Source organism: Pongo pygmaeus, chromosome 4 (genome assembly GCF_028885625.2).
Source record: "Pongo pygmaeus isolate AG05252 chromosome 4, NHGRI_mPonPyg2-v2.0_pri, whole genome shotgun sequence".
Taxonomy (NCBI): domain Eukaryota; kingdom Metazoa; phylum Chordata; class Mammalia; order Primates; family Hominidae; genus Pongo; species Pongo pygmaeus.
This window is the reverse complement of record NC_072377.2, coordinates 71,516,492-71,538,346: the sequence shown is the minus strand read 5'-3', so window position 1 is coordinate 71,538,346 and position 21,855 is coordinate 71,516,492. Positions and strand designations below refer to the sequence as shown.

General features: G+C 34.3%; 1 protein-coding gene across 4 annotated transcripts in view; it reads right to left on the bottom strand.

The window, feature by feature from the left end:
- Positions 1-392: 392 nt before the first annotated feature.
- SREK1 (splicing regulatory glutamic acid and lysine rich protein 1) overlaps positions 393-21,855 on the bottom strand; it is a 39,312-nt gene continuing 17,849 nt past the window's right edge. For 2 of the 4 annotated variants that reach the window (XM_054487541.2, XM_054487543.2), the window contains 9 exons: positions 18,950-19,114; positions 18,631-18,809; positions 17,305-17,435; positions 16,331-16,445; positions 11,059-11,178; positions 10,281-10,643; positions 6,204-6,299; positions 3,605-3,749; positions 393-2,565 (listed from right to left, as the gene is read on the bottom strand). In XM_054487541.2, the coding sequence (XP_054343516.1) occupies positions 2,416-2,565; positions 3,605-3,749; positions 6,204-6,299; positions 10,281-10,643; positions 11,059-11,178; positions 16,331-16,445; positions 17,305-17,435; positions 18,631-18,809; positions 18,950-19,114 (1,464 nt within the window). In that variant the 3' untranslated portion in view covers positions 393-2,415. Of the gene's footprint in view, positions 2,566-3,604; positions 3,750-6,203; positions 6,300-10,280; positions 10,644-11,058; positions 11,179-16,330; positions 16,446-17,304; positions 17,436-18,630; positions 18,810-18,949; positions 19,115-21,855 lie in introns of those variants that run through there. The other 2 variants (XM_054487542.2, XM_054487544.2) reach the window with 2 other exon arrangements.

The following is a 21,855-nucleotide window of genomic DNA, read 5'->3' as shown; positions in this document are numbered from 1 at the left end:
CATCCCTCTAGACCCTAGAATGCCTTGCTTCCGTAAGTCCATGTAAAAAAATGTCAAACCCTAATAACAATCTGATTTGTTCCTCCAGATCTCTTGTATTCCTACTCATTCTTAGTTTTTACAAATCAGTGTTTCAAGATTATAGTACGACTATTTTAAAGCTGAATAAATATCAGCAAAGAAAATAATTAGCAGCAAGCGCCAAATTAAATGTTAATTACCAACATAAAAAAACATGTAATAGGTCCAGAGTACAAGAAAACACTCATACCTTAAATGACTTGTTTTATTGACACCACACAAACACGCACTCTCAACATCCCAACAATCTCTATGCCAACTAAAACGAGCAGGATAAAACTAAAATGCTTTTTGAAATGCATAAACAAATATTTTCCTCTAAAATACTTAGCTTTATTAAAGAAATGGTACTAAAAATAACAGATTCCAACATTTGCTCTATTTCTACTTATATATCATAAATAAGACAGCTGTTGATGCAAGACACACTCTTTCACAATCTTTCCATATGCACCCAAGCATTCTTGTATCAGAATAAGCTGTTTACCAGCCAACCGTATGTGGCTGAATGATTAAAATGACCATCTATACTTTACATAGTAAAGCATCTTCCGAAATTTTAATGTACACAGTGACAAAAAGGAAAAACAAACAAAAAAACAGTAATTCTGAACACATGAAGAGTGATTAAGCAGCTTCATAATCAAATCAGGCTTCATTACTTGCAACAAGGGCAACTCTTTCCATTCCCCACTAAATACTAAAGTTTCAATCTTATTAACATTAAAAGAAAACTCAAGTTGAAACCAAGTAACTAACATACTATTCAGCTTTTTAGATCTAAAAAAGTAACTCTTCCCATGAGGTAAGGCAACTCAGTAATCTGATTGTATTAGATTGCATTAAAATAATTATACTTAATTTTTTAATACACTAATTAAAAGGTATTACTTTTTTGGAAATACAACAATAATGAGTTCAGAAACCACAAGTTATAGTACTGGGGAAAAACATTAGCAGTGTTGTCACTTTACTATTTGCATACTTTCTGTAAAAAGTGAGCCTAAGAATGATGGATGACCTGTATCTTAAACTCAAGTAAACGTATCCTTAAACATAAAATCAATAACCTCCCATATATTCCTAAGTCCTTAAGTACAATTTCTGCACATCATTTATGAAAAGATGATTGAGAGGTAATAAGGCCATCCAATGTAGACAACTAAAGGGTTTTCTTCGATTTAAGGAAAATAAGAACATGTTTCATTTTCAATTATCACAGTATAAAACTGATGGTCCCAAAGCTGCATGACTCTAATGTCATTCTTGAAAACAGGACTTCCTTCTCATTTTAGATGAAATCAGTAAGAAGCTCTTCTGACATACCACTTACACACTTCTCTATGGGTATGAATGAAATATCCATCTAGATTCCATATGAATTGAGAATGACTAGCACATATAAAATTCTAGAAAACAGTATACCACATTGTAGAAGGCACTAAAGCTTCAGCTTGTGCTCCCATAGCCCATTTTGAAAAGCCAGTTTCCTTTTTTATAAGGGCACCTTTGCCACCTACAGCTGACAAGACACACTGCAATATTATTCGTAATAAGCTTGGAAATGTCAAGAAAATTTAAAAAGAAATGCTCACTTTGTGGGTAGACCCAATGATTCTAAACAATGAATACTAATTCATCATTATTAGTATTCAACACAGTTGCTCTTCCTTTTCAAAGAGAACAGTAGCATGCATTGTCAGTTTTTTAATCCACTTATTTAAGCAATTTTAATCTGCAAAACTATTTTAAAGAAAAGTTGTCCTAAACAGTGAGCAAAAGAAAACACAATAGTGAGAATTTAACACAATCACCATAAGTCCTGTGAAGTAAATGTTAAAACTTCTTACATACTTTGCACTTACAAGGGTGTGTATATATTTGCACCAATTTCAAGCACATCATCAAACTGTATATATTGAAATTAAAAAAAAAGTAAAACAATACAAAATTCAGTAACTAGCATTTTTTAAAAGAGCCTCCAACGCTTATCTCCAGTCTTTAGGGATAGTACAAACTTGGATCTTTGATGTTCAATTTATTTGCAATGGTTCTTGGCAAACACTAACAGACCACATGACAAGTGTGTCAGCCACCATGGAAATGCACAGATTTTAGAAGATGAGTTTGGGTAACATCTGTTATTTTCATGATGTCCATGCTTTATTTTCTTACTCAATAACAAGATGGCCACAAAGTCATCTAACAACTGGAATAGCTGTTAGATCCTATCTTCATGCTCAACTAGATTTCCTTCCTGTTTACATCTTGTTGAGAGAATTAAAAGCTTTGGATTTGATTCCAGCATTGAGTGCAGAGGTACACTTGTCGGTCCTATACTGCTTCTGTTTTGGTAGAGAGGTTTTCTTCATTCAGCTGACAATTCCCATTGTGCTGTACTTTGTTTTCCTCAGTCCTTGGTGCATCCTTGTCATCTACTTCTTTGCTCACACTTGAATCTGGTTCTTTATTGTGCTCTTTCTCCTACAATGAGTAATTAAGGTATGCATTTAATATTTTCCTCAAGAACTGCCTCCTATTACGACAAAAATGTGAAACTTTATCTTTTGCAAATTTAAAAAACTGGGTATTATTTTCTCCCATTACGTTTTCACACAAAACAAATATGCAAACACTATCAATTTCCCCTTTGTATTCTCATAAAAGATGGACAATCCATGGAAATTAAATTAGAATTGGTGAACAGAAATTTTAAGCAAGTGCTCAATAAATGTTGCTGACAGACTTGAAAAACGGAGACACATCTATTGAAAGAGTGAAATAATTTCCAAGGATGCCAGGATAGATTTTTAATCTGGAAACCAATGCAGCAAAAATAAGGAAATGTGGAAAACGAAGTCACTATGCCTCTTGGAAAAGGCTGTTCAAGAACACTCCAATCTCTACCCTCAATTTAAAAGAGTTAAATGAGAACAAACAGTGCCCGGCACATTGTAAATGCTTAATAAATGTTATCAATGTTATTGATGATGATGATAATCGTCTATCAGTATTACAGTACATAAAACTGTAAGACAGACGTTCCAAAATTCATAATTTCCAAATACAAATATACTTTACCAGTGTAAGTAACTTAATTCACAACTACTTGAAGTATTTATCCAAGTGACAAAAAAGCTCACTTGGTGGAATGTGGTTTTCCATTAGGTATTCTAACCCAACAAACCTAATGTTAACTACACAGTCTTTTCAAATTTGCTGAAACATAAATTGAGGAAAATGGCATCAGGCAGAAATCCTATCTATATAAAATCAAATACATTTGTTACTGTTGATTTCTTAAATTTTTCTTATTGCATGCCATGTTAGGATTTAACTTAGTTTTTTTAGTTTTAATTGGCTCTTATCTCTTCAACATTTAGTTTTTTTAAATTACCAATTAAATATTTTAAAATGCCAACAATGTACAAGACACTGTTCCCCAAAGAGCTTTCAGTCTAAAACCATTTGTATGCAATAAAGAACCATTTCAAGTGCCAGACACCGAATGACTGCTGCTTACTTTAAGTGAAGTACTGTTCTTCTCCAACTTCTCCTTCCCATCTCTATCATTAGAACTCTTTCTCATAGACGTTGAACGTTCTCTCTCTCTTCTTTCACTGATGTGGTCCCTTTCTTTTTCTCTCTTTTTATCCTTCTTATTTCTGCTATAAGAATATTGATATGTCAGTTAAATCCTAAGAAACTGTAAGATCTATTATATTCTTGACAAAATATCCTTTTCTAACACTGGATATCTAAAATAATGCATTGTTAATAAGCATTAACAGTAAGCTGGTTTGCAAAGTAACATAAATGAGTCCTACAACCTGACCTACCCCACCCTTACCCCAGTTAGTTTCTTAAGGAAACACAAGTCATTTTGGCAGAGGCCATCATATGTTGTCATAAAACACTATTTGGCATAGCCTATTTAATAGTTTTCGAATATTCAATATTTGTTTATGTACTGCAATAAGGAGAAAATAAAACCAAATGAATATGTATCTGCCTCATTTTGCAAAGAGAAACAAAGGAAAGACAATCAAATGATTGGTCAATTACACAGGGTGAACGGGAACAAGGCAGAAGGAATGGAGACAGGAGTGACATTTTCTGAATGTATCTTTTTGTGTAATTTCAGTTCATAAGAGAAAACTTTTTACTTTCCTGGGTAAAGTATTTGTTTCAAAAATACAAACATGGCCTGCATCTATATAGTATCCTAAGCCTTCCGTTATTCTCACAAAAGCCAAAAACCTATAAGCAAATAAACAAAACACCCCTCTGCCGGAAAATCACAGAAAATCACCTGAAAAACCATAACCAATTAGTAAGGCAGTGGGATTAAAAAAATAAATATACAGAAATCAATAACTTTCCTATGTACAAACCTAACCTCCAATTAAACATAATGAAAGAAAATACCTCATTTCCAACAGCAACAACAACAAAAATTTCTAGGAATTAAGAAATGCATAAAGCCTGTATGAAACAAACGCTGAAATATTCCTGAAAACACTAACAATGGCCTAATAAGATATACCACATTCCTTGTCTATAGCCATATCACCCTGAACGTGCCCGATCTCATCAGATACACCACATTCCTGGATAGACGACTTGTCATCATGAATCTTTATTTATTAATAAACCTGTTTATCAATTTTCCCTAAGTTAATTTATAAATCGAATGCAACTGTAATACAAATCATCAATAGGTTTTATTTCTGGAATGCAGACAACTGACTCATGTTCAAGTGGAAAAATAACCACTGAAAGGAAAGCTAACTATACTCAAAAAAGCAATGAGGGGTATAGAGAACAGGCCTTGCCAAATACTTAAAAATACTGTATAATCTCAATAATTAAAAGGGTGGGACACTGGCACATGAACGGCCAGTCAAACCAATCCAAGGGCACAGAAGACCCAGAAATAGACCCAAACACACATAGAAAAACACATCACATGACAAAGGCAACATATCAAATTAATGTTAGAAAAATTGAGTTTTTAACAAATGGTACTGCAACAACAGAGAAGCATTTGTAAAATAAACTGAACCCATATGCCATATTGTACACAAGAATAAGACTCTAACCAGAGATTTAAATGCAAAATATAAAACCACAAAAGTACAAGAAGAAACAATGGGAAAGTTCTATCATAATCTTGGAACAGGAAAAGCCTTTTATCAGTTTTTGATTCACCTAAGAAGTCATAAAAGAAAAAGAGAAAGTTATTTTAAAAATGAAAAACCTTTGTAAAATCAAGTCTCACAATTTTTTAAAAGAAACAGCAAACTGAGAATGATATTTATAATCACATCACTAAACAATAAGCTCCCTAATGTAAAAGAGTTCTTGGAAATAGAAAAGAAAACAAAAAGGCCAACAGGAAAATGGGCAGAGTATACAGACAATTCGCAGAAAAAGAAATACAAATGGCTTTCAAATCTATGAAGTGGTCACTTCTCTCATAATTAAGAGTGCAAACTGCTGCCAACTATTATAGAGGATAATTAGGAAACATCTCTCAAAAATTACAAACATGCTTATTATCTAACTTAACAATGCCATTTCTTGAGATTTTTCCTACACACATGCACACTAAAAACAACTTAAGTCCAAAGCTATTTATTATAGCATTACATAATTTATGGTAAGAAAATTCAAAAAACCCCTTCTACTGTAGCCTAGTTAAATAACCAAGGTACGGCCATACAGTGGAAGCCTATGCAATTATAAAAAGGAATTGAAGCAGCTCTCTCTGACCTGGTAAGTTAAGTGACAAAAAGACTTCCTGGTAGTTAAATGACAAAACCAAGTGCACAACAGTGTGTATTTTGTGTTGCTTTTTGTATTAGAAAAAAATGATACATTCTCATCTTGTTATCTGTATATGAAACTGGAAGCATATACAAAAAAACCTCATGAAGTCATTACTTATGGGGACAGTGTAGATGGGCAAGAGTGGAAATTAAGACTTCCTGATACATAACTTTTATCTTTCATTTCTGAATGATGCATATAATACATACGCATATAATACATAAATTTAAAGTTTTGAAAAATATTTATTGCTTTCTCCTGTTTAGTTTTAGCACAAGCTTCCAACCTACCTCCTGGGGGACGGAGATCTAGAAGATTTCCTTTTTATGGTTTTTGATGTTCTTGGCGATCTGGAAGAACTCCTGCTCCTCCTCCTACGCCTTTCCCTGAAAACCAAAAACACATCATTTTTAAAAACAGCAATTGAAATAAACGGCAATTCAAATATACAAAAGCAAAAGGGTCCTTGATATTCTCATATGAACAGTATTCTTTAGAGGCCAGTTTAAACTTATGTCCTTTATGAGCATGTTCAATTACCTAACTTTAGAGTGGGACAAATTATGAACCATAAATTTTACAGACTGATGAAAACATCATCTAAGACTTCACATTAGGAAGGGTAGAAGACCTCCTCCTTTTCACCTCGTTTATTTGAACAATTTCTTCAGTAGAAAAAATATTAATGGTGTTTCTGCTTCTCTCAAGTATGTTTTCTCAGCAGCTAAAACATGTTTTGCTTATCAAATCCTTTGTCACGTATCTAGCTCCTTGCTGCCCCACTGTGGATTATAACAAAGTAACAGGCCCTTTTCAAGAACTGAAACATAAACTGGCTTGTAAAATGTGAACTTTCTATACCCAATTATTAACAACGTCTACTTTAAAAAGCATTTACATTACTATCATTTTAAAGAGAAATTGCTTTTCCCTCCAACCTCCTATCATTAATGTTGTTCTATTAATTTAAAATTTAGTGTACAAGTTGCTTAGATTTAAGCAAAATAGTTACAATCTGAGATGTAAATATGACAGGAATAATTATAAAATAGATTACATTTTTATTATTAAAAACCATTTTGCTTATCAGATTAGCAAATGATACATATTCTAAACTACTTCAACTCAGAAACAATGAACTTCACTACGTCTATAATTTAAGGGATATGGTATGAGGACATACCCAATGATCTATCTCACAAGTTCTGATAATCAGTGACCACACAGCTAAAAAACCAAATCCTCTGGAATTCATGTTATCCTTACCATCTCAGGAAACTGATTCTAAGAGACTAATAAAATATTTTAAGTTTTTCATTTCTAAAATAAAAAATGCTCACAGTATATATAATATGTATTAAAATACAAAGCTCAAGAACTCTGAGAACACAACTCAATTCTACCTCTACCTAAGACTCTCTCCTCCATTACCCATTTTTATTCCCAAGACACTCCAAAATTACACTTCTAATGTGGAAATTAGATACATTATTTGATTACATCAATTACATTCTCGTAACAGCTCAGCCTAAGAACCAAAAATACTTTCTTCAAAGCATGTGAATGTCAGCATATTCCAGACTTTAAGATTACACAAAATCGCTCTGCCTTGATCAGTGTAATTCTTTTACTTACTTGTTCAGAAAGCACTATGTACAAGTGGATGTCTAATACCTACTAGCTGATGATAATGAGAGGAAAGTCTCCATAGATAGCAATCTAGACAATTACTTGAGAAAGAAATTGTATTAACAATTAAAGTTGGTGAGACTTAGACTTAAATTTGAGTTATACACCTTACCCAGCTACACAACCAGGATCATATTACTTAACCTGTTTTTTCAACTGAAAAATAAAGACAATTAATAATTCAAGTCTTACGAGGTTGTTGAGGATTTAGGATAAAATCTGTAATGTACAAAGCATAGAGTGTGACACAGAGTAGGTGCTCAATAAATATTGTTTTTTCCTTCCCTTTCTTGGTATCAACTTTAATGACAGTAAATTTAAGCATTAAAAAATTCTTTAATATCATTTTCTTTAAAAGTATAAATTAGGAGACAATGTTAGAAATAAAAATATTAACTATTTTTTGAACAGTTAAAATATTTTCCATTTAGTAAACAAATCAGAACATCTGAAAAGCAGAAAAATGCTAAAAGACAAGAAATTGTAACTCTTGGCTGGGGGCAGTGGCTCACGTCTGTAATTCCAGCACTTTGGGAGGCTGAGGCGGGTGGATCACCTGAGGTCAGGAGTTTGAGACCAGCCTGGCCAACATGGTGAAACCCCATCTCTATTAAAAATACAAAAATTAGTTGAGTGTGGTGGCACACGCCTGTAATTCCAGCTACTCAGGAAGCTAAGGCAGGAGAATCACTTGAACCCAGGAGGCAGAGGTTGCAATGAGCAGGTATTACGCCACTGCATTCTAGCCTGGGTGACAAAGTGACACTCTGTCTAAAAAAATAAAATAAATAAAAAAATAAAAAAAAATTCAAAGAAATTGTAACTCTTTACCAACCTCTTCTGAAAGCATGAAACATTCCAAACTGCTGGCCTTTATGAACTAATGTCAGTCATCTTTTATTCTCAAGGCCCCAGTTGTTATTGAAGAATATATTTAAGCCAGGTGCAGTGACTCACGCCTGTAATCCCAGCACTTTGGGAGGCCAAGGAGGGCAGATCACTTGAGGCCAGGAGTTCAAGATCAACCTGGCCAACATGGTGAAACTCCATCTCGACTAAAAATACAAAAATTAGCCAGGCATGGTGGTGCACACCTGTAATCCCAGCTACTCGGGAGGCTGAGGTACAAGAATCACGTGAACCAGGGAGGCGGAGGTTGCAGTGAGTCGAGATCATGACACTGCACTCCAGCCTGGGCGACGAGCAAGAGTCTGTCTCAAAAAATATATACATATATATTTAGGAATGAATGTAAACACTTGAACTTTCCTCTACACCAAACAACTTAAAATGGCCCGAGAAAAAGTTAAACATTCCCATGTCATCAAAAAAAGTAAATTCGTTATTAAAAAGGAATTAAAATAGTATTTGGTGCTGTGAAAGGTAATGTCTAAACAATCACAGAAACACAAAGGCATGTGTGACACAGAATCAATAAAATCACTTTGCAGTAAAGGTGTGGTTACAGGGCTCAAACCAATACCCACAGCAAAGGAGGTTACATTAATTCTTCAATTTGTGGTTCAATGTGCTGAAATCCGGCAGTGATCTGTTTATTTTGAGCCTTGTTTTAACATATACACTGCTTTCAACTTTACGCTTCTGAGGTAGTTTTTAAAAGTAAGTACAAGTACTAGAAAATTCTCAAACTTAATCTCTAAAATAAAGGAAAAGGGCTACTATACTTCTCATACAGAGCGTCAGCTTCCTCATGCTTTAAAGCAGTGATGATAATAATCTTCTCCCAGGCCTGTTGTGAGGATTAAATAAGGTGAGACATGAAAACGTCTGCTGACATCATGTCTGGCATATAGTAAAGTGCACAATAAATGTCTATGATTATCTTTTATTATCTAGTCAAAGGCTGGTATTAAAAATAAACTACTAAAGCACAAGTTTTAAAAATGGGAAACATATTCCTTTATCTCAAATTATTTTCTATTAAAAATCATCTTAAAAAATCTTCAAAAATTTGCTAATATATATATTTAGTATTTTTAAGATAGTGTAGTACAAGTTAGGAACTTCCATTTATAGTCATGGTATCATCTGAAGTAAAGGATGTGGGTTTAGATAATCTCAAATCTCAAAGTTGTTCTCATTGTACAGCTGTTACTATGGCAACTTGCTGCCACCTGGTGGTGGTAAACCTATTAATAAACTGAAATCACAGTCCTAAGGAAAAACTCTAACCCTTGAAACTGACAAAATAAAACACAACCAAAATTTAAATGTTATGCACTTAACAAAATAAAGATAAAAATTAACTTAGGTGACAAAGAGGGCTAACACTGCAACTTCAGCAATCATTTTACATATTAAAATTAATCACACCATTCAAAAAAAGTTCAGGAAATAGCCTGAGGCAAATTCTTAATGTGCTTTTTAAAAAAAGTACCTTTCCCTGCCATCCCACTGTCTAAGAAAATAACAATTATTATTATTCTATTAAAATAGTGATTACAAAGAATAGCTAAAACTTTTCAAATAATGTTGCCCAGTATCATCTCTTTCCCAACTCTGCTAGAGAAATGTTTACTCTGAAATTAGGAGAAAATGTTCTTATATTACTTTACAGGTTCCACTTGCGTACAGTAACCTTTTCTCCCTCCGTAAAAATTTTTGTTTCCAATTGTCATCAGCAAATCCGTTTGTAAAAATTTTAAGCATTATCAAACCTGCTGGAACTACGAGATCTTCGCGATGCATTGTAACTCCTGGGTGGTGTTCTGGATTTTTTATCCTTCTTTCTTTTTTCGTCTATCTCTTTGGATCTGTCTTTTTCTCGTTCCTTTTCTTTGTCCTGTTCCTTTTCCTTCTCTTTGTCTCGATCCTTTTCATGCTCTTTTTCCCGTTCTCTCTCTCTGTCCTTTTCCTTGTCTTTTTCCCGGTCCTTTTCCCGTTCCTTGTCCCGGTCTTTGTTTTTACCCCGTTCCTTTTCTTTTTCACGTTCCTTTTCCCTCTCTCTCTCCTTTTCCCTGTCTTTCTCTTTCACTCTTTCCTTTTCCTTGATCTTTTCTCGAGTGTCTTTTCTCTTGTCCCTTTAAAAACAAAACCAAATAAATTCATAACTAAAATAATTCTACCTCCTCCAAAAAGACCTCTCTCTCTTCAACAATTACCAACACAAGACAATTTATAGTAGCTACGGACATTTACATATACATTTTTATATAGCTCAGGTGTACAAGAAGCTGCTAAACAAAGCTATTCATATTACACAAGCTGAACTGAGTAGTTTGGAAACCTCATGAGTCACACTGACATCAGATTCAGATCAATGGCAATCAATATTAATCTTAGATTACTAAAACAATAAAAAAGGTTTAATTTCTCTCATTAAAAACCTAAACCACAACAGATTTTTAACAAATGAAGCCAATTAAAATATTATCCCTTAGCACTAATAGAACTCTGAGGAAAAAAAAAATTATTGTTAATTTCTCTAAAACTCACCGTGAACGCGAACGACTCCTTGACTTCCGTCTCTCCCTTGATTTAGAGCGTTTTTTATGTGGGCTCTTAGATCTACGTCTGTCTTTCTGTCTTGAACGTGATCTATTATGGGATCTACTCCTAAAGAAAAACAAATTGTTAGAATATCAAAACTTATTCTTAGAATTTCAACTTTTAAGAATTTACGATCTGTCAAACAAGAAAATTTAAAATCTGTCCTAACAGTATTTAACAATATTTTAAAATTTTCTCTTAAATAATACTTTAGTTACATAATCTGAAATACATTTATTGGAAACTTTACTGGATATTTCATTGCCTAGAACAGAGACAGAAACAAAGAATTTAACAGTTATTTCGTATATTTTCAGATGTGACTTTTGCTAGTCATTTTATGCCTCAAATCAGTATAGAAGATTTTTCCCTGCTGACTTGCATGTAATCTGGTCATAACACATCATGATAGGGAGTAGTGGTTACATGGTTGAGTAGTTCCTGTGAATGTGTGCTGTCATAACAAACAAAAAGAATACATAAAAGGAAGCACAGTCCTAATGACAGCGCTACTGTGACAGGAAAATAAAAATCATTACTTATAAGTTAAAACTAGATATAATCAAATATTGGATTTGCAATGCCTCGATTTTATAGCTGTAACTATAATCATAGCTACCAGTTGAGTATCCCTCATGTGAAATGCTTGGAACCAAAAGTGTTTTGAATTTCACATTTTTGGAGATTTTGGAATATTTGCATTCTATATATACACACGTATAAAACTGGTTGAGCATCCCAAACACACAACTGAAAAATCCAAAATGCTCCAGTGAGCATTTCCTTCGAGCATCACGAAAGCGTTCAAAAAATTTTGAAGCCTTTTGGATTTCAGATTTTCAAATTTGTGAGTCTCAACCTGTATGAAAAGAAACTTTTAACTGCAGGAAACGTTTAATTGCAGGAAGAGTAACTGTTATTCCAATTTGGACTAGGCCCCCTTTCTCACTGAAAAAGTTTTTTGAGAATGTGATTCTTTTTCATAACGAGGTATCCTAACTACTTAATAAATTGTAACAAAACAGATGTACACAACTTAAATAGCAAAGTGACTAGACTCAACAGCTTTGGAGTCTGACAATCTGGCTCTGAAAGTCAGCTCTGCCACAAACTACCTGTGAGAACTCTGGCTAGTCGCTTAACCTCTCCAAGCCTGAGTTTCTTCCTCTATAAAGTGGAGTAGGAATCATACCTGCATCTCTTAGGGCTGTCATAAGGATTACAACTGATGATGTATGTACAACTGCATAGTATTCTCTAGCACAAAGTAAATGTTTAAAACTCTTAACTCTCAATGTCATTATCATTAAAAGTTAACATAAATGTAAACTTTATAACTTTATGTACGTATTCCAAGGAAGCTGAATTAACTTCTATAAGTATCCTTTATACAGCTAAAACTCATCTTGATAGTCATGTTTTAATAAATTTAGAACAATTATCAGCAAAAGAAATATAGTTGGGCCGGGCACAGTGGCTCACACCTGTAATCCCAGCACTTTGGGAGGCCAAGGCAGGTGGATCACTTGAGGTCACGATTTCAAGATCAGCCTTGCCAAACATAGTGAAACCTGTCTCTACTAAAAATACAAAAATTAGCTGGGTATGGTGGCATGCACCTGTAGTCCCAATTACTCAGGAAGCTGAGGTGGGAGAATCAATTGAACCCAGGGGGCAGAGGTTGCAATGAGCCGAGATCGCACCACTGCACTCCAGCCTGGGCAACAGAGCGAGATTCCATCTCTAAAAAATAAAAGAAAAAAGAAAAAGACCATGCTTTGTGGTATGCCTTGAAACCAGAAAAACCTCCAAATAATCCTCATTAATAACAAAATCTTTTTTGTTTTTAAACACATTTTTCAGTTAGTCAAAATGCTGATTAAAATACTAATCAACATTACAAATCAAAATTTCAATAGCTAATTTCCATTTAAACTACTCATCTAACTATTTGGCTTTAAAAATAATATACAATTGTCTTCATTCCATATATATTTTTTTAGCCTCACTTGGTTCAACATACCACATTATTTTTTAATTTTTTCCAAAGACCCTAGATAAGAAATCATATACCATGTTTTTAATACAAGAAGATAATTCATAGCTTGCTGAAATCTTTATCACTAGTACTTAAGAGCCATGAAAGTTAAGGAGTAGATGTTAAGGCAAAACTGCAAAACTGAGAACATTATAAGTCCATTTACAGATGTCCACATAGGGTAATCTTTTAAAGTGCCTTTGTTCCTATATACTTAATAAAAATTCTTACTACAAAATTTCTGTTTTAAGTTGTCCTTGCTAAAAATATAATTCTTTTGTTTTCCTCAAAGCAATGCTTTCCGACCTTAAGCAAAACTTATTTTTAAAAATTAAGTATAACTCTCATAAATAAGTTAATAATAAAAAGCACTGATCACTTGGCTTCCAACCTTACCCTGCAACTGAGATGTCAAAAGACAGTGACTAAGAGTAATTATTACATTTTAACTGTGACGTTAAATATTTTCATGTCAATCTTACCCACTAGTAGTTTTCTGATTAAGAATGCTAAATAGTAGTCAAGAGCAGATCTAATCTAACTAAAGATTTATCATTAGCTCTCATTTTTAATGAGAAATTGTATTATTCTGAATAATGCAAAATCTTATTTTTAAATTAAACTGTAAAAAAACAGCAACTTACCATTATGCTGCATCAAAGTTCATTTGTAAATCAGTTGTTTTCCATTAAAATATTATAAAATGTCTTATAGTTCCTGTGCTAATCTATAAAGGTTACTTAAAATTATAACAACTATAGTACTATCCATCTTTTCTATGTCTCAATAAATAAAACAGGCATCAAAACTTGGACAAAACAGAAACATACCTCCCTAGTCCCAGCCAAGGTCACAGTGACAAGAAACCCCTTCCTCTCTCTAACCAAAAGAAGGGGAAGGAACAGGGAAAGACTGTGGGGGAGGGTTGGGAGGTAGGAAGCATGGCTCTAGAAGCATTTGAAAATGGTAAAAAAGTAGAAGGTGGGCCTTTAAGGGTTCCTGCAACCCACGCTCGTGCTAAGTCTAATAGGTCAGGGTGAGATTCAAGGACATCAACTCCCACTAGCAGAGGAGGAAATGTCAACAAAGGCCTGTCATCCCCTTCCTGATTTCTGGGGGATAGTGGGATCCTTCCAGGTCAGAATCTTTAAGTTAAATGTTTTTAGGTAAGGAATTTTTTTTTTTTCTCATTTAAAGATAACTCATTCTCTCTTTTGTATTTGTTCATGAACTTAAGGCAACATGTTTCCACATGCATGCACAAAAACAGAATATGCTGACAAAAATATGTATGTATGTATACATGCCAGTTAAGAACATGTATACCACGCCTGTAATCCCAGCACTTTTGGAGGCCAAGGCGGGAGGATCGCTTGAGCTCAGGAGTTCAACACCAACCTAGGCAGTATGATAAAACCCTGTTTCTACAAAAAATACAAAATTAGCCAGGCGTGGTGGTGCGTGTCTGTGGCTCAGCTACTCGAGAAGCTGAGGTGGGAGGATCACTTGTGCCTGGGAGGTGGAGGTTGCAGTGAGCAGAGATCAAGCTACTGCACTCCAGCCTGGGCAACAGACTGAAACTGCATCTTGGGGGAAAAAAAAAAAAAAAGAATATATATACATTATTTCTAATGCTACGCAGACATTTTGTGTACATTTGTATAGACATATCTACATAAAGCACATAAAACTTCACTTAGATCATCAAAGAAACAACAATTTTATTCATCATCAAGTTTTGGCTTGTTCCAGTCTTGGACATTAGCGCTCTCTTACAATCAACACAATACGAGATTCAGATCATCAGTCTTCCTCAGAAAAGAAGTTGTAATATTACTCTTCAGCCCAGTTCTATTATTTCCGTGATCTCCTTTACCCTCACCACATCCTGTCAACATATGGAAATATCCACAGTCTATCTAGTACCACTGCAGCTTCTGTTCCACTATCCTTTCCTGATTCTGGCCTCTGCTGCACTGCCTTATTCTTGTATATGAAACAACCTCCTTCACTTGGTTCTGAAAGTGTCTTACTGTAAGTCCTTGGATAAAGGCAGTAAAACCGTATTCCAAAAGAGATTTTGCTAACTAAGAATAGACAAGTATACACTAGTATATCTGGTGTATACTTGTTTACTAGAATCTAAGAAAGAACATCCTATTTTTCCTCATTATTTGAATCTCCTTGATCAACACACACACACACAAAAACAAAGTAAACTGAGCCTGCTGGTAAAACAACGTACAACAAACTGGTTCCTTTTCCCTCCCCTAAATCCTTTCTCCTTCTTTAAAATCCCAACATACACAGATACACTCTTCCCTCCCTGCTCTCTCAAGACATACGTATGAGTACTATGTACACATAACATGCAATTAGGATCCACTATACATACTTTCACATTTCAACAACACCCCCTCCGTACCTTAAAAAAGACAAAATTTGCAACTTTAGTAATGATCTTTAGGGTACTTCCAATTAGGATGGTATTGCCAAGTTTGCATTTTAAGGTCCCCTTTATACCAAAGACAAAGAAATGACAGATTAAGAAAATCAAAAGGACAAAGCTACGATCAAAAATAAGATAAACAGAGCTTAAGCAAAGTACTACAACTGAAGCTGAAACTGCAAGTTATTCCTGTGTTTCAGGTCCAAAATTGGGCAGAGGCTGCTCTTATCACCAGCAATACCAAGGACTCAAAGTGTTCCTTTGGATATGTGGTACTGAAAATAGGGAATTGTGTGAAAGATCTGGGGTGGTGCTCCCCAAACTTGGAATAGACTGGGACAACAAAACAAAAAAGCTGCAACTTGAGCAATTATTTTCAGCATGGTCACTAAGTATGTTCCCTTTTCTCAATATGAAGAATGAAAACAGCTTTTGTCACTTCTATATAAAGACTAGTTTACTCTTAGAAAAATCTGGAATAGAGTATCTTTAGACACAAAACTAACTTCTAAAAATAAAGATGTTCAAATATTTAAAAATTAAGTATCATTAAACAAAATTTCATTCTCAACTACAGTATTACAATTAGAACAATATTTAATGGTAACCACACTTCAGGTGTACACTACTAAAATTTCTAACTTCTGATATTTTGACGAAAACTCATAAAATCTTAATATTTTAAATACAAAACTAAAATAAAATGTAAATATGACAGCAGAAATTCTCACCTGTGTTTTGATTGTGATCTTTTCCTTCTAGAATGGGATTTTGAGCTAGACCTGGATTTTGAGCGAGTATGGGAACGAGATCGACCGCCTTTTCTTTCATTGCTCTTTCCAGACTCTGGGAGGAAAAAATCACTTTGCAGTGTAAGCTCAGAACAATTAAAGATCCCAGTTAATAATCAGGCACAAGTGGAATGTACCACATATAGTGCAAGGGGCCTACTCTCTGTACATCCTCCTCCTTCAGAAACATCCAAGAAAGTCATTGCATAAACTCGTTGAGTGCAGCCACCCTGCAGCAGTACATATAAACCAGATGATTATAAACAGCTGTTCGTAATATTTTGTTGCTGCCGTAACGTACGATTATAACATGTCTGTAATTCCTGTGACAGTGATTTTAAGTCCTTTCTCCACTTATTCTGCTAGAATTGAAGCTTAAATTCTAAGTGTTGATTTAGAAAATCTGCTCAAATGTAAACCACCTAGATGTTTTTAGAATGGGTTTTTAAATTATTTTCATTAGCAACACAAAAGTTTGAATAGATGTTCCTTTACCTTACTAAAATACAGTATCTGTATTTTTTTCTAAATCACGGGCTCTCTTCTCTATTTCTAAAATTAAAATGTTGAGGAAAAGTAAACCTGCTGAGTCAGAACATTTTAAATATATTTACTCTTTTTAGCCTTGCAATAACATTTTTGCTTTCAGCAAATCACTTTTGAGCACTGATTTTGCTATGAAAATACAGAGCTGATTAGTTCAGACTAAAGTGCCTCAATTCAGTATCACAGAAAAAGATAAAATATGGGCTAAGTTGTTCTTTGACATGAGTATGCTACTTACTATTTCTTGAGTTTCAGTCTTCTTGTTTGTAAAATGAAGTGACTGAACAAGATGATTTCTAAAATTCCTTCCAGTTCTAAGATTCTATGATCTTTAAACTATGACCTATGTAACAACGTTATGGACTTACCTGGTTCAATAGCTGCTGAGATAAATGACTGAGCTTCTCGTACTCGCTTCATTACTTCTTCTAACTCCTTAGCTGCAGCCTGAGGTGTCATCTCAGGGGGTTTTACTATTGCATTGTTGGAGTGATTTATTCTAAATTAAAAATATTAGCATATCACAAATACACACCACATTTCATAAAACATGAAACAAACATTTATATGATACACATATTTATAAACGTGAGGACATCTCAGAAGCACGTAAGAATGATATACAGAATAACCAAAAGCAACCTCAAAACCATGATTAATCTCTCATCCCCACTTTCTACCATTCCTTGCTAATACAACCAAAAGCAGGCAGAAAAGTTGAACCCTAGCTAACTTAATTCAAACAGACTAGATTAAGTGCTTTTCCACAGCTTAGAATTAAAATAAATTAAAATGTTGATACCAATATGAAAATGAATCATTTCTATTTTCAGATCAAAAGATCTTACTGACATCCTGTACACTCTAGAAGAAGGGAAAGCTACCTGTATATCATCATATTATGTACACCATTTTAACCAATGCTGAACCATGGCTGAGTTAGACATAGCTTTGAATGTGCAAGGCATCTGACAGAACTCTTCCTCTACTAGGTAGAGTGACTTCTCTGATGCACATGAATGGATATTATGTGTCTTGCTTTACCCCTTCCACACTGAGAAGACAAGTACCCACTAAAAACTTATCCTTAACAGAAAAATCCTGATCAAATTGTATAACTAAAGCAATCTATGAAATTCAAGCAAAACTATATTTGCCTCAACAATCTGCATGAAATAGAATTTCTGGTCTGGAGTATCTCGAAGGCCATTATCAATGTTTTACAAACAAGGATGTAAGCAAACCTCAAAAGTCAAAATTTCTGGCTTAAAACATTTCTGGGCACTTATAATTTCCTTCTGTAGATTTTGAATTTACCACAGTTGTTACTGGAAGTACTAGAGTTCAACCCACGTGTTAAGTTGCTCAATCAGTCTAGTGTCATAATGTAAAACCAACCTGACTTATTAAAGTTTATAGAAAAAGACCTACAACCGTTACGCAGGGTATATAAATAATGTTAACACTGAATTAGACCCTAGAAAACAGAAAATGAGAAAATAAATGTCTCTAAATAAAAGAAATTAAAGACTAAAATGGTAAGTATCTCATGTATTTCATTTATACTTAACACAAAGTCTTCCTTTCCACAAATTGCCAATTACTATTAAAAAGAAAAAAAAAGCCTTAATTACATCAAAAATACTTTAAATTTTTTCAAAATCATTAAAATTTCTTTGTTTAGGATTTCTTACTTCAGTGGCCTGTCTCCAAACATAACTCCATTAAAAGCAAGGGCCCTTGGTACAGAATTTTGGTCTGCAAATTCCACAAAAGCAAACCGAGTTGGCTGAGTCTCATCACCTGCCATCCGCACAAACTTCACTTCTCCAACTTGTTTAAAAAATTCAAGTAGTTGATCAGCTGTCGTTGTCTAAGGAAACAAAGTGACACTTTGATAAAATATATCCATTTAAAACATCAGGTAAATATTACTGTATCCACCGATACGATTTTTAAGAAGAGAAAAAGAATAAGGGCTACTGCTGCTTTGTTTCTTCTTTAATTAGTTACCTGGGAATTCAGATTTCCAACATAAACCGTTCTCCTAATTTCATCTATTTTGGAAGGATCCACGTTTCCCATAAGTGGTGGCTGTGGTATCTCTCCAAGTGTTGCAATGTTGGGGTCTAGTGCTGCTGCTGGTATAGCTCCCAAACTGCTAAGTGAAACACCAAGCTATCGAAAGAAGAAAAAAAACACACAGAACACATATTTTCTATTAGTATCCAAAGCTACCATTCTCTAATCTTGAATGAACTAACTCAACAAGAATGAAAGGAGACTAGGGACTCCGAACTTTCAGTTATATATATGTCTGACTTATTAAAGTAAGGTCACATTAGTTTTAAATGTAATTCGAAATATATTTTACTGTCTGGATATTTTAGCCACTTCTAAACTTGACCCTAAAAGACAGGCTGTTTCTCATTACTTGAGATAGCTATGTTCTATAGTTTCCATGAACTATGAATTACTGAATATTGAACCATTACTCCTAGGGAAAATACAGGGTGAAGTTCCTACAAGCCTCTGGTCACATTCACATTAACTAATAAAATATTTAACCTTATTTTATATGTGCTTCTGTTTAAAGACACCTTAGCTGTTATATATTGCCAATTCATTAACACTGAACTCACAGCCAGCAGCGCTACAACTCAGGCCTTAATGAATCTTATCTAATACATGTATTTAATATTTTCTCCATGAGGCACTTCACAATCTCCCTGTACTTAAGAACACTACACAGCAGTTTGGCACTACACTTGTGGGCCCATCTTAACAGTGAAATCACCAACAAAAAGCACAACAATTCAAAGAACATAGCACTAAACAGACTGCGTGCTTGTTTACAGCCTGAGTGCCAAAACAAGAAGACTTCGACCTCCATGCATATAAAAAAACCCCAATTTTTCACCACTCTGTGTACGCCCACAAACGACCACAAAAGTGCTCCAACTGTTGATGTGGGGATTTCAAAAAAATTTTACCTACTAAGTGAATTCAAAAATACAGAATTCACAAAGAATGAGAATCAACTGTACCTTGGTCATTGAAAAACACAGATTGTATGAGTTCCTAATAGTCAACAATTATCATAGCATCGAATTTAACTTAATCCTCATATCAACCCTAAGAAATAGGTATTATTATCATGCTGAAAGTTTACCTAAGAAAATATATCTAAAATATTGAGCCCTTATTTATGCCATGGTAGGAAAAGGACAAAAACCTTAAAAAAAACTTTGAATGATCTTTCTATAGCATCACTAAATTCAGTTTTTACTTGCAGCATTAAGGAATGTATTATTTTTAATGTGAATGTAAACTAAAAGAAATATAAGATCTCAGAATTTGAAAACAGAAAAAATTTTTCAGAATGAAAAGAGCTTTCAAGGAAAAAAAGACAACTCTTTTCATTTCCACTTATGCTATTAGAGAACATTTTGATCATTAATGACTATATATACAAATATGATACAGAACTAAGATTTAACAACTGTTAAGTAATGGCACTTGCTAATGGTGAAAACAGAAGTTTATGAAATCAGTGTCACTTCTTATCACAGCAGCCAGTCTGATCTTTTTAAAACATGTCAAATCATGTCATATCCCTGCTTAGAACCCATCAATGGTTTCTAATTACCTTAAGAATAAAATTCGAACCCCTCTTTCCATGGTCTAAAAAGCCCTACCATAATCTGTGTCCTATCTATCCCCTCCAATCTCAAACACTCATGACCCTCACTCACTATGCTTCAACCATACTGACCACCATTCTGTTCCTTGAACACATAAGCTCAATTAAAAAACATTTCCCCCCAAGAATCAGAATGCAGGTCTTTAGCATAGCAATGTTATGTAAAAACTACAAATCTAAAATTTTGCACTTCAAAATTTCAGAAACCACTCTTACAATCTAGATAAATTACAATCACACAGCTCATTTCTTAGTTCAATCCCTATCTAACACCACAAAGCTAGATTCAACTTCCAATTAAGGCAAGCTTTGTTATTTTTTTTAGGTTGTCTTTTGAAGAAAAATGGCACTTCTTTTAAAATAAATATGGCCAGAGTTTTTTAGGCAAAAACCAAGAGCCAGTAATAGTAATATCCTTTTGTTTTTTTTTTGAGACGGAGTCTCCCTCTGTTGCCCAGGCTGCAGTGCAGTGCAGTGGCGCAATCTCCGCTCACTGCAAGCTCCGCCTCCCGGGCTCACACCATTCTGCCCCGGCCTCCCGAGTAGCTGGGACTACGGGTGCCTGCCACCACACCCAGAGAATTTTTTGTATTTTTAGTAGAGACGGGGTTTCACCGTATTAGCCAGGATGGTCTCGATCTCCTGACCTCGTGATCCACCCGCCTCGGCCTCCCAAAGTACTGGGATTACAGGCATGAGCCACCGTGCCCAGCCATAATATCCTTTTTTAATCCCACTTGGAAATCACAAAGGAAGCATTACTAAATTATGATTTAATTCTGCATAGTTAATGGAAAAATATTTTGCCATGTTTTCACCTTATTACATTTTCTCAATATCAGACAAAGACCTATTTTTTCCCATTACCAAAGTTGTGGATCATTTCACGTATTTTAAATGGATTTAATCCTCATTAACTGAGAAATACAGTTACCTAGATCCTCTATGCTATCTAAAATATTGAGTTTTAATAACTGATTTTCTAGTGAATAATCTATTGGGGTTCTCAAATTTAAATGAATCCCCTATTACTTCAGGAGTAAATCCAAAACGCAGCATTAAGTCAGTGATAAAGTGAAAAAAAAAGTTCAAGCTGTGATTTTGAGTCCTATTTAAAAAAAAAAAAAAAAAAGAAGAAGATCTAAATGCAAATAATCTGAAGCTCTCTATTCAACTGGTCACACAGTTGAACGTTCACCTCTTTCATAAGAGGGCT